The 19310-nt window shown below is 42.8% G+C and overlaps 1 protein-coding gene across 1 annotated transcript; it reads left to right on the top strand.

The window, feature by feature from the left end:
• Positions 1-13086: 13086 nt before the first annotated feature.
• On the top strand, positions 13087-18088 carry tmem174 (transmembrane protein 174). Its single transcript, XM_020465222.1, is given in 3 exon segments — positions 13087-13422; positions 13424-13573; positions 17882-18088. Coding segments are annotated over 3 exon segments (693 nt in total).
• Positions 18089-19310: the final 1222 nt, after the last annotated feature.

Raw genomic sequence — 19310 nt, 5'->3', positions numbered from 1 at the left:
TTTGTGGACTTGACCGGACAGAGGTTGCTCTCCGGTTTTGTGATGAAACAAAACTGTGGTTGAATTGATGCTGCAACTGTGTCTTCTTATTGTCTCGGCCTTAGGCCTACATATCACGGTGGCAAAGAATATGAACAAACAGGTTATAAAGTAAATACTGCAATTATCACAACACAGGCCTCTTTTTTTCTGGCTTAGCTTCCCCAGTGATTGTACCCACTCACCGCTACTGCTTCTATCGCTACTTCATATTTAAGTGATAATGCCTGAGAAGATGTTTTTTGAAGGATATATACTTGCACGGGTGTTGTTCAGCAAGAGACGAAGTCGAGTGCTGGCAAACCGTTTCAATATATCCTCCAAAAACCGTCTTTGAAGGCATTATCACTTTTATACAATGGATTACCAACGTATTCAAATAATGGTTGACATATTTTCATTAAAAACGTTATTTTGACACATGTATTCATACTATTTCAAAGCATTATTCCATCCTTCCACAAGATATAGACCCGACACAAATCTAGGATTGCTACTCAAGCTGGCTGGTCATTCATTCTATCCGTTTGGTTGCTTGAGACGCAACCCAGTATCTATGGACCCAACCCAGTCGTTCGTTCTAAATGTTCCATTGCCAAACTATCAATCAATCAATCAATTAAATTGATTTATAAAGCCCTTCTTACATCAACTGTCACAAAGTGCTGTACAGAAACCTAGCCTAAAACCCCAAACAGCAAGCAATGCAGGTGTAGAAACACGGTGGCTAGGAAAAATTCCCTAGAAAGAAAGGAAGAAACCTAGAAAGGAACTAGGCTATGAGGGGTGGCCAGTCCTCTTCTGGCTGTGCCAGGTGGAGATTATAACAGAACATGGCCAAGATGTTCAAATGTTCATAGATGACCAGCAGGGTCAAATAATAATAATCACAGTGGTTGTAGAGGGTGAAACAGGACAGCATCTCAGGACTAAATGTCAGTTGGCTTTTCATAGCCCATCATTCAGAGTATCTCTACCGCTCCTGCTGTCTCTAGAGAGTTGAAAACAGCAGGTCTGGGACAGGTTGCACGTCTGGTAAACAGGTCAGGATTCCATAGCCACAGGTAGAACAGTCGAAACTGGAGCAACAGCATGACCAGGTGGACTGGGGACCACAAGGAGTCATCAGGACAGGTAGATCTGAGGCATGGTTCTAGGGCTCAGGTCCTCCGAGAGAGGAAAGAAAGAGAGAAAGGGAGATAAAAAGTGAGAGAGAATTAGAGAGAGAATACTTAAATTCACACTGGACACCGGATAAGACAGGATAAATAATCCAGATATAACAGACTGACCCTAGCCCCCCGACACATAAACTATTGTAGCATAAATACTGGAGGCTGAGACAGGAAGGGTCGGGAAACACTGTGGCCACACCCGACGATACCCCTGGACAGGGCCAAACAGGCAGGATATAACCCCACCCACTTTGCCAACGCACAGCCACCACACCACTAGAGGGATATCTTCAACCACCAACTTACCATCCTGAGACAAGGCCGAGTGTCACGAGTCCGACCGAGGGTGGTTTCCCTTCCCGGTCGGGTGGCGCTCGGCGGTCGTCGTCACCGGCCTATTAGCTGCCACTGATTGTCTTTCCTCCCCCTCCTTGTATGTTTATTGGTAGCACCTGTTTGTGATGAATAGTTTGTCTTTATTAGACAGCCGGCCCGCCTGGTTGTTGTGCGGGATTATTCATTGTAACCTTCGGCTCTGTAGTAGAGGAACGTGTTAGTTCCTGGTCGTGCATTTTTCAGTAGTCATTTTTCATTCCCTGTGTTTTGTGGCCGTTATTATTGTGAGCACCCTGTGGTGCGTTGGTGCAATTAAAGAGCACAGCATTGTACTCTCTGTCTCCTGCGTTTGACTCCACACCCACGACACCCAGAGTATTACACCGAGTATAGCCCATACTAACTGGCAACGTTCTTATACCTTGCTTGCTAGCTAGCCAACTACGGCTAACTTAGTCATGTCAAACAGTGCAGCCAGAATAACAACAAAGTAGCTGCATTTGCATTTGTTTAAGCTGTTTTCTAGAGTCTTTATTTTGTGACATCCATAACAATGGGCTAATGAAGAGCGATTTTGCCTGGCATAGAAAATGTGCTCTCTCGCCAGGACACTGTTGTTCAGAGGAGCTAGGCAACACTACAGCTAACACAATCACTTCAAACAGAAGCTGGAAAGACTGCAAAATAGCTGCACTTCATTTCGTTTGACATTTTTTAAATTGACATTTCATTGTATATATTCATAAACATTATGCCAGCTGATTCATGATTTCGACTGGCTGAGTAACGCTGCCTGCCTGTCTCGTTAAGACTCATTACTATGGGACAGCTGGAGATGGAATTTAAATATTGAAACAGTGTTGCAAATGTCGGCGAGACAGACAGCAAGGTTTATACAAATCTCCAATGTTGAAAACTAAATGTTAGTCTACAAGACATGTAAGATAATGTCTTGATGCTTTTTATAGTGGAGATCAAGTTTATAAATCACCTGGCTGGGCTGATGAGACAGTGGCTTGCGCAGTCAGATGGAACAGAGTAAATAGGCATTTTAACATCATAGATTTAGCAGGTGGTAACTTGTGGAATAGACACCGGCTGGAATGCGGTTTTAACCAATCAGCATTCAGGATTAGACCCACCCGTTGTATAAAGAATAATAATTACTTGGGGAAGGTAGACTATAGATTATATTTTCGGGAAGGGGGAAGAATATTGTCTCAATTTATGATGAGCTGGTCCTAGACATCCATGTATGTAGCCTAGTGTGTTTATCACCTTTTCCCACCCCTTCCTCTCCTCAAAGCAGGGGGCTCTCCTTCAACTGGAAGGGATTCTTCCACTGTGTCTAGGACCTCGTCTGCACTTGTGAATTCCATCCTTTGCTTTCCGTTCCATACCCACAGCACTGCCAGGAAGCAGGGCTGAGATTTGATTCCTCCTTTCTCCACTCTATTAGATGCCTTATTTATGTACTGTATATGAAACAAATCTTCCACCAACAGGTTTCTGTGCATGTCAATGCACCACATAGGCCTTCCACTTGGCTACCCCTACCACAGCCAACAGCTCTGCACCCCCCAAAGAAACCTGCCCAAGCTCCCCCCCCCGCTTCTCCTACACCCAAATCAAGATAGCTGATGTACTGAAAGAACTGCAAAATCTGGACCTACAAATCAGCTGGGCTAGACAATCTGGACCCTCTCTTTCTAAAATTATCTGCCGCAATTGTTGCAACCCCTATTACTAGCCTGTTCAACCTCTCTTTCGTATCGTCTGAGATCCCTAAAGATTGGAAAGCTGCCGCGGTCATCCCCCTCTTCAAAGGGGGAGACACTCTAGACCCAAACTGTTACACACCTATATCCATCCTGCCCTGTCTTTCTAAAGTCTTCGAAAGCCAAGTTAACAAACAGATCACCGACCATTTCGAATCCCACCACACCTTATCCGCTATGCAATCTGGTTTCCAAGCTGGTCATGGGTGCATCCTCAGCCACGCTCAAGGTCCTAAACGATATCATAACCGCCATCGATAAAGACAGTACTGTGCAGCTGTCTTCATTGACCTGGCCAAGGCTTTCAACTGTCAATCACCGCATTCTTATCGGCAGTCTCAATAGCCTTGGTTTCTCAAATGACTGCCTCGCCTGGTTCACCAACTACTTCTCAGATAGAGTTCACTGTTGTCCGGACCTCTGGCAGTCTCTATGGGGGTGCAACAGGGTTAAATTCTCGGGCCAACTCTTTTCTCTCTATATATCAATGATGTTTCTTTTGCTGCTGGTTATGCTCTGATCCACCTCTATGCAGACGATACCATTCTGTATATATCTGGCCCTTCTTTAGACACTGTGTTTACAAACCTCAAATTGACCTTCAATGCCATACAACACTCCTTCCATGGCCTCCAACTGCTCTTAAATGCTAGTAAAACTAAACGCATGCTCTTCAACCGAAAGCTGCCCGCACTCACCCGCCCGACTAGCATCACTACTCTGGACAGTTCTGACTTAGAATATGTTCGACGACTACAAATACATAGGTGTCTGGTTAGACTGTAAACTCTCCTTCCAGACTCACATTAAGCATCTCCAATCCAAAATTAAATCTAGAATCGGCTTCATATTTCGCAACAAAGCCTCCTTCACCCATGCTGCCAAACATACCCTCTTAAAACTGACTATCCTACCGATCCTTGACTTCGGCGATGTCATTTATAAAATAGCCTCCAATACTCCACTCAGCAAATTGGATGTAGTCTATCACAGTGCCATCCGTTTTGTCACTAAAGCCCCATATACTACCCACCACTGCGACCTGTACACTCTTGTTGGCTGGCCCTCGCTACATATCCATCGCCAAACCCACTGGCTTCAGGTCATCTATAAGTCTTTGCTTGGTAAAGCCCCACGTTATCTCAGCTCACTGGTCACCATAGCAACACCCACCCGTAGCACGTGCTCTAGCAGGTATATTTCACCTGTTTTGGCTGCCTTTCCTTGCAGTTCTCTGCTGCCAATGACTGGAACGAATTGCAAAAGTCACTGAAGCTGGAGACTTATATCTCCCTCACTAACTATAAGCATCAGCTGTCAGATCAGCTTACCGATCACTGCGCCTGTTCACAGCCCATCTGTAAATAGCCCACCTACCTACCTCATACCCATATTGTTATTTTTTTGCTTTTTTGCACCCCAGTATCGCTTCTTGCACATCATCATCTGCACATGTATCACCTACCTGGTTAAATAAAAATAAAACATTAAACCAGTGAGCAAAGCATTAACAATGTTCAAATATATACCAGAACAGAGCCATTTATTTGGCCCGGAGTAACAAATTATGGGGCCCAGGGCAAAAATGGATTTAACCAACTGTGGTCGCAAAATAATAATTCAGAATACAGTGGCATGTGGTGGCATGTTGTAACTAATTGAGAAAGGCGACTTGTCTGTTTTGTGCATCTTGGGGTGTGGGATCGCTCGGTCAAATTGATAACACAGCAGTCTCATCACAATGCAACAACAGAAATGAATGAATCTACTTTAGGAAACTTTCTGAATGAACATTGAGAGAATTAGAGAATTCACATGCACACCAGTTAAAAGGACCCATCAATCATAGCCCCCAGCGCATCTCAAACACACAACAGCAAATCATATTTATCCTTTCCACAAAATGTAGGCTATTAAAAACCTAGGCCTATAGGATCATGCTAAAACAATGTAACAATGAAACAATGAATTGACAAGGAAAGTTTGAAGGGGATAGAGAGACAGCTATGAGACACTAGGCATATGATGAAGATGAAATGCACATCCACATGAGCCATTTTAGTGTGGCTGATTGCTGACACCACATTTGTAAATATGTCTAAACTAATATATGAATTAGCCTACCCACAGTTCTAATGAACACATCTCTCGCTTCACTGTTCCATCTTGTACAATTCACTCAACTCCGCTGGCATACAGCTCCACTGGCCTCTATCTCTTCCACTCTCCTCTCCCTATTCCTAATAGCTCTTGTACTGAAGGAGTAGTCTATAGCTCAGGAATAGCAATATATTTTCATCACTTATTTTGAGCAATTGTTTTAACTAAGAGTATAGTAGGCTGCAGGGTTGTAAATGAACTGGAGGGTAGTTTGAATGAAGAGAAGTCGCTCTGGGCCTCGTTTCCCAGAGCCATCATAGTGCTAAGATCATCATTAGAACCATCTGATGCTCAGACTCCTGAGTGGGGCAGTGGTCTAAGGCACTGCATCTCAGTGCAAGAGGTGTGGTTCAAATCCAGACTGCATCACATCCAGCTGTGATTGGGAGTCCTATAGTGCGGTGAACAATTGGCCCATGGTCGTCTGGGTTTGGCCGTCATTGTAAATAATAATTTGTTCTTAATTGACTTGCCTAGTTAAATAAAATAAAAATGTTGTTAGTAGCCAATCTGTTTCCCAGAGCATTTTGTTTAATGTTGCTCTTAAAAAAGCATAATAAGCTGCCTCAATATTTGCAGCCTAAGGTGGTATTAAGGTATCTATCTATAGGTCCCTCAAACTCAATTATGGATATTGAAGCCAGTTCCACTGCGTTTTTTCATTGTTCCTCTCTAAACAGGGGCTGATTTACACCTGGAATACCAGTTGGGTGCAATTAATTATCAGGTAGAACAGAAAACCAACAGACCCCGGCATAGTGTAAGATTTGAATACCCCTGTTCTATGAGCTGATCCATCGTCAGTATTGTGGAATAATTCGTTTTGAGAAAGCTGATAATTCGTGGAGAAGGCTGATCCGAGAGTAGCGTTGCTTTTCTTTCGATCTTATCAGTATTGGCACATGGTCTAAAGACGCACTTAGCAAACATTCTCTCTATGTGCTTGCTTGGGAAACACTCTTAAAAAGTTGGGTATCAATAACTATGCAACTGGTATGATCATCATAATGCTTAAGTTACAACTGGGGAATGAGGCCCTGGTGTAAATGTGATTGGCTTCTGGTGATAAATTGATAGCCTAAATGGCTGAACTGATGCATCGCAAACATACAGGACAGACCGAGGTGAATTAATTAATTAATTGAATTAATTCACACAACTCCTGCTGTAGATACTGGTGTATCCTATTTCATGTGTCCTAGCAACTGTGACCGTGCATGATGTCAACATATCCACCTGTGCGACAGGTTTGAACTGTGCTATCATTCAAAATGCCTATATTGAAGTGTAACTGTTCCACTACGCATTATGATGATAAATAAATGATGCATAAATAATATTTACAAGATTTCTAACGAAATACCCATATTTAAACTATCGAAATGTCTGATAAATGCAATTCTAAACGGCAAAGAAAAGAGTCCTATCACAACGGAATTCTATCTTGATAAAACCAACGCATCAAAGGGGATATTTAGGCAGCTTTATGAAACGAAATGTGAACCTATCTAAATGACAGGTTTTGCTGACAGAAAACAAAAAATAGGCTAGTGACCTAACAGCTAGAATTGTTTACAATCTCTGGTGAGCACATCGGAGAAAAGTAATACTGTTTAGAAAAGAGATAAACTACGGTAAACTGAGCTAACAGCAGCTACATTCTTAAGTTATTGTATAGCCCCCCTTTGCTGAAAAAGACGAAGGATTAGTTTTCAGATGCATCACAAACAATACAGAATTATTTGATTGAAGCAGTCATTGATATAAGGACAGACGAATGGACTTAATTTAAAAGTTAAGGTAGGCAAAAATGCATTTTTTTGCATGCTGTGTATTAGCCTGGAAAATGAAAAACACAAGCTGAAGGCAATTCTAGTAGAAATATGTTTTAATATATGGTCGTATATTTTACACTTACCTGTCACCCCTTATGGAAAAACACATGATTTCACATGTGCCATTTCCACATGTTTTGAATATGTGAAATAATTTGAAACTCTCACAAAGTTTCACAAGTGTATTTTCACATGTGTTCGTAAACTTTCACATGTGAATTCAAATTTTCACAGGTAATGAATGTCCTGTGAACAGAAATGTGTCATTTTGCACACAGGGCTTTTAACACACAAAATTTGACACACCTGACCACATTGTATATTTATACAGTAATTATTTTTTAACATAGCGTTCCCTGGGATTTGATCACACAACCTCCTGTTTCAAAGCATTCCAATCTTCCTGCTATGCCACCATGTCTGTGTCTGTAACTGATTTCACCTGTATTCTTACACTTTGGACTTCAAAGTAAATCTCAGGTTTGTTAAAAACACACTGAAGAAAAACGATTATATCATAGTGATTCAGCAGTAACATTAAAGCAGAATAATATACCCCACCAACATTAGACAACTATACAGAAAACCCTGAAATTCCAGAAATGAGTCAATTAAATCCACAATGAGAGAATAGTCAGAATAACTGATAGCAAAAGAGCACTGCACTGCTACTTTAGTTATGCGCAGAGAGGTATTATATACTGAACAAATGTACACAACATGCAACAATATCAACGATTTTACTGAGTTACAGTTCATATAAGGAAATCAGTCAACTGAAATAAATTCATTAGGCCTTAATCTATGAATTTCACATGACTGAGCAGGTGCGCAGCCATGGGTGGGCCTGGGAGGGCACAAGTCTCAGATGATCCCGCAGGTGAAGAAGCCGGGTGTGGAGGTACTGGGCTGGAGTGGTTACACGTGGTCTGCGGTTGTGAGGCCAGTTGCATGTACTGTCAAATTCTCTAAAACGACGTTGGAGGCGGCTTATGGTAGAGAAATTAACATTAAATTCTCTAGCAACAGGTCTGGTGTTGTGTTGTGTTGTGTGACAAAACTGCAAATTTTAGAGTGGCTTTTTATTGTCCCCAGCACAAGGTGCACCTGTGTAATGATCACGCTGTTTAATCAGCTTCTTGATATGCCATACCTGTCAGGTGGATGGATTATCTTGGCTAACAGGGATGTAAACACATTTGTGCACAACATTTGAGAGAAATAAGCTTTTTGTGCATCTGGGATCTAGCAATGTTTTCTGGTGTTATTGGAGACTTTTGGAGCCTCTGACTTGAAAGCACGTATCGCTCCTACTCTTCTCAACGAGCAGTGGGTGCTGCCATGGGCCCCACCCCTGTCCCAAAGCACTCACAGGTGGCCCAGTCCTCGCACAGCAGTCCCTCCCAGCTGCAGTCAGAGCAGGAGATATTCACCCCTCTGCGTCCAGACTGCAAATGAATCGCGCATGCGGGAAGCCGCCGCTGGTTGATCCTGCCCTGGCTTACATTCAGGGCGGGATGTAAATGTAAAATGTTCTTTGCCTAAAATAAATAACTGCACAAAAATACATGTCATCTATGCACTTCAAATCAAACAAAATGTTATTGGTCACATACACATGGTTAGAAGAGGTTAATGCAAGTGTAGCGAAATGGAGGACACTTTTCCAGTGGTTCATTTTCATGCCAGCCAGGTAGGCTAATACTTAATATTAGGAAAGTTGAGAAAGAAATATAGTAGGCCTAGCCTATAGAAAGCTGATGGGATCCTCCTCTTTTTAATAGAGGCCATCACTCTGTTTTCTCGCACAATTGCATAGCCTATAGAAATGTTGTGCAACATGAGCACATGAGCTCTCATGAAATGTTTGATTAGATTTTCGAATACATTTGCATTGATGTCAGAGTGATTAGAGGGACAATAGTGTGCTGAGTACCAGGTATTTAGCAAGTTTGGTAGGCTACTAATGACCATCAGTAGCATCAGAGCTTGGAGTAGCCTAATTACTGTGACTAAACAGTCACGTGGAATTTGACTGCCTTCATGACTCTTGACCATCAGTGTGTGGTGTGGCGGTAATATGGTCACTGCAACAGTCCTGGTTGAACACCACTTTTGACATAGTCAATTCTGCGCTCTTTGTAAGAACTTGTGACACGGAAGAGCTGCACTTTTAATAGGTTACTGTGCGTTTTCCAGTAGATTAACGGCAGTTGATTCACAATAAGTTTGTTTAATTTTCATTATACCATGGCATTGTTGAATACTTGTTTCTGATTGAAGGGCATTCTAGAGCGTTCTTTATTCCCTTATAATGCATGGCATATCACCACTGTACAATGGCTATAGTTAATTCTTACATGTTATTTTGAGCTGCTTTTGAAAGCAAAATTCAAATTGAAAATTGATTTTCATAATGGCAAGCTTGGACTGATGGTTTGGTTAGCTAAACTGTAGCTACAGTATCTAGTAAACTTGCTAACTACTTTAGTGGATGATTAACACATTTCTACCTGCAAATAAACACATTTCTAGCAGAAAGATGTGTTCCACGATGCGCTATTGTTTTCCAGAGAATTCCTATGGGTTATTGTAAAATGTACAGTAACTTACAGTGTAAAAGCTTCAACATTTATGAATAGAGCACATTAACTGGGATGACATTCCCTCTAATTGGAGACCAAAAAGAGCTAACTGAAAACCACAACTAGAATAAGGACCGAGTTTGGGAAACCCTGCTCTGGGTTACTGGCAACATTTTGCCAATAAGTTATTGTGACTTTTACAATACAGCGTAGCTCATTACTGACACATTCTCTTCCCAAATTTGCATAACAGACCGTGTCAAAAGAGTTGCTTTACTTGAATTGGCATGACCATCAAACACTTAAACTGATACAACACTTCAAATGAACAACCTCAAGTGAATGGGCTATTTTCTGGAATGTTTTTTTCAGTCGCAAGATTTCCCTAATAGAATAGACGCGTTGTTCAAATCTATTGAAGGGTTGAAACAGTATGACGCCATTAGATCAGAGCTATTTCAGTCGAATGTTGAATATTAATTAGTGTGACTGTGGGTTGTTGCACTGACATATTGTGCCTCTGACTTGATCTACCAGAACAATGGTTTAAAAAGAGACAAGACACAATCATCCACCGACAAGTTGCCGACATCAGTTTCAAGAGTTTGTCTCAAGAATATTCACAAACCTTATTTGAAGACCCTGCACTTATGGACTGTTGCCGTGACCAAATCTATATGTTTGTTCAGGTTGTTAAAACATGCTACTAGTGGTACCTATAAAACAATGGTGTGTGTGTGTGTGTGTGTGTGTGTGTGTGTGTGTGTGTGTGTGTGTGTGTGTGTGTGTGTGTGTGTGTGTGTGTGTGTGTGTGTGTGTGTGTGTGTGTGTGTGTGTGTGTGTGTGTGTGGGTGGGTGATATGGGGACTAAATTGAGCCTAACTTAGCAACCAAGTCATCTAATGTGTTACTGAGTGCCTAAGAAATCGTCTTGGGTTAAGTGGTTAGGAGACTTTCTGTATCTTACAAGTTAGGCTGCTATTTTGCTGTAGCAGGCAGACTGCGTGTTACACTGGTTTTTACCCAAAGCTCAGCTCGTTACCCACTTCCCGATGACATGTCTTGCGTGATGCCTGTGTTTTTAAATCCCCTGCACTTACCATGCTACGCTGATTGTTCAACAATTGCAATATGGGGCTGATGGTGATAAGTTATGTATAACAGTGCGATTGGCGATGCGATCATGTGAAATTATATTTGACAAGGTGGATTGCAGCTCGTGTTCCATGGTCCTGTGCGTGCAGGAAGGCACCTCCTTTTCTTCTTCTACTTCTTCTCCCTCCAGCTCTTTCTCTCCCCTCCTCTGTCTTCCCAGCTAGCAAACTTGTTTCCTTGGAAGTTGTGGGAACTTATGTTTTTGGTTTCACATTGGATGTGAGAACGAAGCCATACGTTTCCTGACCGGTAAAACAGAACGTTCAAAAGACATTCTGAGAACAGAAGTTGTGAGGACAGACAGTTGGAGACGAGAAGCAAGTACAGAGAGAATTTAATGAATAAACGTTTAATGAATAAACAGACATGAAACAGGACAGCATCTGGACATGAAAACATAATTTTAATGGACAAAAAATGTGCTTTTCTTTCAAAAACAACAACATTTCTAAGTGACCCCAAACTTTTGAACGGTAGTGTATATGTTTTTAAATAACTTTCTTAGAACGTTCTCTGAACATTACTAAGGCTTTCCTTTGGCTTTTCTGGAATGTATTCTTTATATTCTTGAAACAATTTGAGAACACGACTTTAAATAGAACCACGAGGAAACCTGTAGGAAGCGTTATACTGAAGTACTGAAATTCCCACACAAGAACATTGATTCTCAACGTTCTCTGAACTATTTGAGAACATGCCCAATGTCAAACCAGTTGGAAAACATTCCTATAACATCACCAAAATTGAAATTCAATGTAACCATGTTTAAACTTTTAGGAAACGTTCCATAAAAGTAATGAAATACCAAGATTTTTTTTGTCCTTAAATGTTTTTGTTCCTTAAATGTTCTGAGAATGTTTCATAGCCAAGCAACTGTCTTGCACCATTCCCAGAAAGTTATGGGAAGGTTGTATGCAAAATAACCATAGGGAAAAAACGTGCTTATCAAGCTCTAAGAAATATATGGTTCTCAGAATGTTATGTGCTTGCTGGGTTAGACCTCGAACAGTCCTGTGTATTCAAACACAACTCTCCTCTCTTGAACTCTCCAAGCGTTGTAGTTCTCCTTTGGGTAATGAGATGTGTAACAACTCAACTCAAATATTGATTCCAAACCTGTTGATTGGTTTTGCTTTTATCTCTGTCAATGAAATATGAGATGTAGTCCGAATAGATGAACTGCGTGGTTAAGACATCAACTTCCACAACAAGCACAGCAGCAGCTATGTGGGGTCATGAACTTAAACTAAACAAGTTTTGATCAAGCATCATGAAGCGCCAATATAGCCTACTGTATCTGCATGTTGTTATTACTGTTTGGCCGGGTATAACAAATCCTGTGTGGTTAGGAGTACTTAGTAAATAATTCAGGTCACTGAATCTGTCCAAATAGGCCGGTACTATGGACAGTGAACAATTCTTTACAATATGAAAATGTTGAGTCATGAATGGTCAGGAGACAACATTTCTGTCTGCTCTGCACATGTCTATCCTCACCTGACATGGTTCTCAGGGGTTAAACATGTGAACAGACACAGGAACCAACCCCCATGTGGGAAAACAAACCCTTGATAAACAAAAGCCCCGTGTATATTAATCAACAACCTGCTCTCTGGGTTAACCATTGGGTTAGCCAGTGTTGTAATAGATGAATGTCAAATCTACCCCTAGCCCCTACCCCTTAAGTTCTACCATTTAGGCACTTCTGTAGAGCTGAAAGTTTTGGATATGTTTAAGCATTATGGTAATAGCTTCACCTGGCCTTCTGATAGGCTTGATGGAAATGTCCATCTGATCATTTCATATCTGCAGGAGTGACTATGGGGTAAGCAAGCTGAGGGCTAGTGGTGGAAATGTTGAAATTCAGACAGATTATCAATACCCACAGTGACAGGAGACATGGCTCCAACTAAAAGCACAAACACAGGAGTGAGGTGACAGACCGGACTGGAATTCGCCACTTCTGGAAGAGCATGATGGGCCAGCAGCCTCAGTCTCAGCCGACAACACCGGCAGAGGAGACATGGCAGTAACTCCCAATAATGTTACCGGCACCTTTGACGATCTCTCGCTGAAGGTGGTACCTATCTCTATCGGATCCATCCCTCCTCTGAGCCAGTTAGACAGCCACGTGTCAGTTTCAGACGGGGAGAAGACAGGGGCTACCCTCCTGTTCTCTGGGATATTCCTGGATCTGGTGGGCATGACGTTCAAAGTCATGGGCTGGCTTAAGTACAATGTCAACCGCAGCTTCGAGTGGACCCAGCTGCTCGACCCCATCCTGCTGTCTGTAGGAGGCACCTTCATCCTCATCAGCGTCTGTATGTTCAGGATTCTCTCCTGCCGGGTGTGTAAGCCGAAAGGACCGTGGCGAAGAGTTTTCTGAATCACTGACGATCCCAGGGTCCTGCCAATCAATTGTGTTCAACGGGATCAATCAGCCAATAATGTTTCACAAAGCCACGGTAGTGCAGTATATCCCATCTCCATATGGATTTGTGACACAGGAAGTGAATCCAGAAATGGAAAATTGGGTTTGCTGCACATTAGAAAATGTGACCTGCTGCTTCTTTGGAGTTCATCGGGGCGCTTTTATCAATGATGGTTTAGTATGAAGATATGTAGAAACTGCTTTTCCAATAGAAATCCCTTATGATGCTTGTAGGCGAAGTCATGGCGAAGTTGGCTAGCTAAGCTAATGCACAGAAACACGTCATTGGGTGTAACGCCCCGAACTGCGCATGTGCAGGCTGTCAAATCAAAGGCACCCCTTCAATATATAGTTGTTTTTGATGAAAATGAAAAGGTATCAGGTTGTCACTTTCACAAGGTTGGAGTAATAACATCTGCTTCAGATATTGGCTTGAATCTAGGTTGTTAGTTTTCGAGAATAATAATATCTAAGGAAGATGTTTTCACTTCTCACATTGACTTCTCAAATCCCAAATCACGTTTTGGTTTGCCAAGTCTTCTTCGCAAGCGTTCCCGGAATTCTCGCAGTGTAGGGCCTCTGGGTTTAAAAACTCAGTGCTTTTACCAAAGCTGGTGGATAAATTAAAGATAGTTCACTGAGGAAAGGGTCAGTTCCGGTCTACATAAAGGTGTCAGGCAAAGATGTCCCTGTTTTTCCAAACCGTTTTTTTTTTACAATAGCTAAATACATCATAAAACGATCTGAAATAATATTTTGATCAGGTTATATGTTGTATCCTTGATATAACACTAAAAGAAGCATGTCTGCCTGTCAACAAGCTCCTATGGAGTGCTTGGAAACGATGTCATGAGGGCATTGTGAAAATTCCATCATTTGAAAAAGTTCAAAGTTATCTGATTTTAGTGCACAATTTCACATATCTCTGAGCTCACATGCTCGATATTGTACTGTTGAGAACACAATCAAAACTCTATTCTAAGTTTTACATTTGATCCAGGTATTCCATTCAGGAAATAATCTGGTGCCGGGATTTTAAAGTAGTTTTCATTTTTCACTTGTGCTGCACTGTGACAGTCGGTGGAGGGTTGGATTTATGCTGCAGAATGAGAAGACAAGAGGCTGCTCTCCTTCTAGCTAACTATAATAATTCACTTGAAACAAGTACTGTTTACACTGATCTTTATTTATAGACTGCTCAAAGTTGTAAGAGTATTTGTGATTGAGAAAATGCTTTTAATGACCAGAGATATTATTGGTTAGCTAAGCCTCACTTGAGCTAGGTAATGTTGGCTAGCTAGCTATTCAGTTATTCACAGTAAAATTGTCAGAAAGGGTCTAGCTAACTATGTGTACAAAACATTAGGAACACCTACTCTTTCCATGACATAGACTGACGAGTTGAATCCAGGTGAAAGCTTGATACCTTATTGATGTCACCAGTTTAATCCACTTCAATCCATGCAGATGAAGGGGGAGACAGGTTAATGAAAGATTTTTAAGCCTTGAGACAATTGAGACATGTATTGTATTTGTGTGTCATTCAGAGGGTGAATGGGCAAGACAAAATATTTAAGGTACAAGACACAAAGGTCATCCAGCCAACTTGACACAACTTTGGGAAGCATGGGCCAGCATCCCTGACGAACACTTTGGACACATTTTAGAGTCCATGCCCTGACTAATTGAGGCTGTTCTGAGCGCAAAAGAAGGTGCAACTCAATATTTGGACACTCAGTGTATATGGTAATATTTGATCAGAAGTAGCTGAATTATTTAATGGCTGCAGCCAGTGTAGCTAGCTAGAGTTTACGTCTTGGGATATTTCTGATCTGAAGTTTATTAGCTAGTTGGCTAGCTAGCTAACATTCCTTATACATTTGTTGTGTTATCCAACAAGTCAACTAAAGTATTTAGCTAGCTAGTCTTAGCTGTTTGAAATGCAGCCTCATCACATTGATTGGGAACACACTGCCCGGTTATAGCTAGCTAACTAGTTAGATCTTATCTCATTATCTGCATATGAGTGTTATTTTCCCAGATATACGTGTTAATGATAATTTCCCAGATATACAAGTGTCTTCTCACATCATGTCAGTATCATTCGGCTCCTATATCCGACCCAGCTCCTAGATCACAGGGGGACTGAGAGAGAGAAAGACTGTCACCATACAGCCATGGAAGCCAACAGTAAATACATGGTTGAACATAGCCAATCAGAGATCCTGATTCACTGCTATTTCACAAGGGACACGTGCTAGCATGGCACTGGCTGGTTGTTACTCACTCGGAATAGTCCATTGGCACAGTGGAGGTGTCACCTCCTTACAACATACAGTGCCTTGCGAAAGTATTCGGCCCCCTTGAACTTTGCGACCTTTTGCCACATTTCAGGCTTCAAACATAAAGATATAAAACTGTATTTTTTTGTGAAGAATCAACAACAAGTGGGACACAATCATGAAGTGGAACGACATTTATTGCCAGAGCCATAGGTATACTGAAAAAATATATAAACGCAACATGTAAAGTGTTTGTCCCATGTTTCATGAGCTGAAATAAAAGATCTCATAAATGTTGGCTCAAGTTTGAGGGTGCATGCAGTTGGCATGCTGACTGAAGGAATGTCCATCGGAGCTGTTGCCAGATAATTTAATGTTAATTTCTCTAACACAAGCCGCCTCCAACGTCCTTTTATAGAATTTGCCGGTACATCCAACCAGCCTCACAACCGCAGACCATGTGTAACCACGCCAACCCAGGACAGCCACATCCGTCTTCTTCACCTGCGGGATCGTCTGAGACCAGCCACCCGGACAGCTGACGAAACTGTGTGTTTGCACAAGCGATTAATTTCTGCACAAACTGTCAGAAACGGTCTCAGGAAGCTCATCTGCGTGCTCGTCGTCCTTACCAGGGTCTTGACCTGACTGCAGTTCGGTGTCATAACCAACTTGCAAATGCCACTGGCAAGCTGGAGAAATGTGCTCTTCATGGATGTATCCCGGTTTCAACTGTACCTGGCAGATGGAAGACCGTGTGTATGGCGTCGTGTGGGTGAGCGGTTTGCTGATGTTAACATTGTGAATAGAGTGCCCCATCAAATCTAATTGTATTGGTCACATACACGTGTTTCGCAGATGTTATTGGGGTTGTAGCGAAATGCTTGTAAACGACTGCACAGCACTGGGTACGAAGTCATGATGCTCAGAGCCGGAGTGCGCTGCTTATAACACTGCGCCAGCAAAGCTCACGAATGGTATGGGCAAGCATAAGCTACAGACAACAAACACAATAGCATTTTATCGATGGCAATTTGATTGCACAGAGATACCGTGACGAGAGCCTGAGGCCCATTGTCGTGCCATTCATCCACCGCCATCACCTCATGTTTCAACATGATAATGCACGGCCCCATGTCTCAAGGATCTGTGCACAATTCCTGGAAGCTGAAAATGTCCCAGTTCTTCCATGGCCTACATACTCACCAGACATGTCACCCATTGAGCATGTTTGGAACGTTCTGGATTGACATGCACGACAGCGTGTTCCAATTCCAGCCATTACCCAGCAACTTCGCACAGCCATTGAAGAGGAGTGGGACAACCTTCCACAGGCCACAATCAACAGCCTGATGAACTATATGCAAAGGAGATGTCCCGCTGCATGATAGTGGTCACACCAGATACTGATTGGTTTTCTGATCCACGTCCCAACTTTATTTAAAAAAATCTGTGACCAATATATGCATATCTGTATTCCCAGTCATGTGAAATACATAGATTAGGGCCTAATGAATGTATTTCAATTGACTGATTTCTTCATTTGAACTGTAACTCGGTAAAATTTCAGAAATTGTTGCATGTTGTGTCTTTATTTTTGTTCGGTGTATATGTCACACCCTGATCTGTGTCACCTGTCCTTGTGATTGTGATTGTCTCCACACCCTTCAGGTGTTGCTTATTTTCCCCGGTGTATTTATCCCTGTGTTTCCTGTCTCTCTGTGCCAGTTTGTCTTGTTTTGTCAAGTCAACCAGCGTGTTTTTCCTGTGCTCCTGCTTTTTCTATTCTCTCTTTTGCTAGTCCTCCCGGTTTTGACCCTTGTCTGCTCTGACTCTGAACCTGCCTGCTTGGCCATACTGCCTGCCCTGACCTCGAGCCTGCCTGCCACTCTGTACCTCCTGGACTCTGACTTTGTTATGATCTTTTTGCCTGTCCACAACCATTCTCTTGCCTGCTCCTTGGATACTAATAAATATCAGAGACTCAAACCATCTGCCTCCCGAGTCTGCATCTGGGATTTGCCCTGTGCCCTTATAGTTCGTCACCGCCGAGTTCAGATGATGGGACATGAAGGCACAGGGATGAAGCTTTTGGTCTTGGATAGATCGCTGGGAAACGATGGACCCCCTACTCCCATGTCGGAAGCGTCAACCACCACCACAAACTGACGGGTCAGATCCGGATGGATGAGGATGGGACGGTGGTGAGTCGTTGCTTCAGATCCACAAACGCCTTATTCACTGCTGGTGACCATGTGAACGGTACCTTAGGAGAGGTGAGTGCAGAGTGGGGAGCCGTCAGGTTGCTGTAGCCCCGAATGAAATGGCGGTAAAAATGAGCAAACCCCAGAAACCGTTGTAGTTGCACCCTGGATGTGGGTTGGGGCCAATCCACCACCGCTCTCACTTTTTTTCCGGATCCATCTGAACATCCCCTTCAGTAATGATGTATTCCAGAAAAGAAATTGTGGAGCAGTGGTACTTGCACTTCTCCGCTTTTACAAACAACTGGTTCTCCATGAGGCGCTGAAGGACTTGTCGAACATGGAGAACGTATTCCTGGGCAGAACGGGAGAAAAACAGGATGTCACCAAGGTAGACAAAAACAAACTGATTCAACATGTCACAGAGCACATTGTTGACCAGGGCCTGGAAGACAGCAGGACCATTAGTGAGTCCAAACGGTATAACCAGGTACTCATGTACACTTGCTGTGTTGAAAGCCGTCTTCCACTTGTCTCCTTCGCGTATCCGAACAAGGTGGTTGGCATTCCGGTGGTCCAGTTTAGAAAAGATGGTTGCCCCCTGGAGAGGTTCGAAAGCCGAGGAGAGGAGTGGTAGCGGGTACCGATTCTTCCCACAAAGAAGAACCCTGGGTCGGCAGGAGAGGCAGAAGGAAGAATGCTCCCAGCAGCCAGAGAGTTCTTAATGTACTCCTCCATGGCATTGGTCTCAGGGCCAGACAGAGAATATAGCCAGCCCCGAGGCAGTGTGGTGCCGTCAATAGCACAATCGTAAGGACGATATGGAGGAAGGGAGGTAGCACGAGCCTTACTGAAAACCTCCCGGAGGTCATGATACTCTGCGGGAACAGCAGAGAAATCAGAGGCCTTCCTTAACCCAGGAGGCAGACGTTCCAGAAAAGGCTGCGCCACGTTTAGGCAGTGTGAATGGCAGAACGGGCTACAACCCAGGATTGAACCCATGTTCCAGTCAATATGTGCTTCTGGAGCCAAGAAAATCCCAAAACAACAGGGATGTGCGGAGACTCAATGAGGAGAAGCTATATTGACTCACTGTGATTACCAGATATCTGCAGATTAATGGGAACTGTGCTGTGCGTGACTCTACAAATGGAATGGCCGTCCAGTGCTCTGGCATCCATGGGAACGGAGAGGAGTTGAGCGGGAATACCTAGTTCCGATACCAGGGTAGTGTCCATGAAACTCTCATCAGCCCCAGAGCGTATGAGCACCCGAAGAGTCTTTGACTGGTCTCCCCACAGCAGGATAACAGCAAAAGGGGTACGGGTAA

This window comes from Oncorhynchus kisutch, linkage group LG29 (genome assembly GCF_002021735.2).
Source record: "Oncorhynchus kisutch isolate 150728-3 linkage group LG29, Okis_V2, whole genome shotgun sequence".
Lineage (NCBI taxonomy): Eukaryota > Metazoa > Chordata > Actinopteri > Salmoniformes > Salmonidae > Oncorhynchus > Oncorhynchus kisutch.
This window is presented reverse-complemented; position numbering and strand designations above follow the sequence as displayed.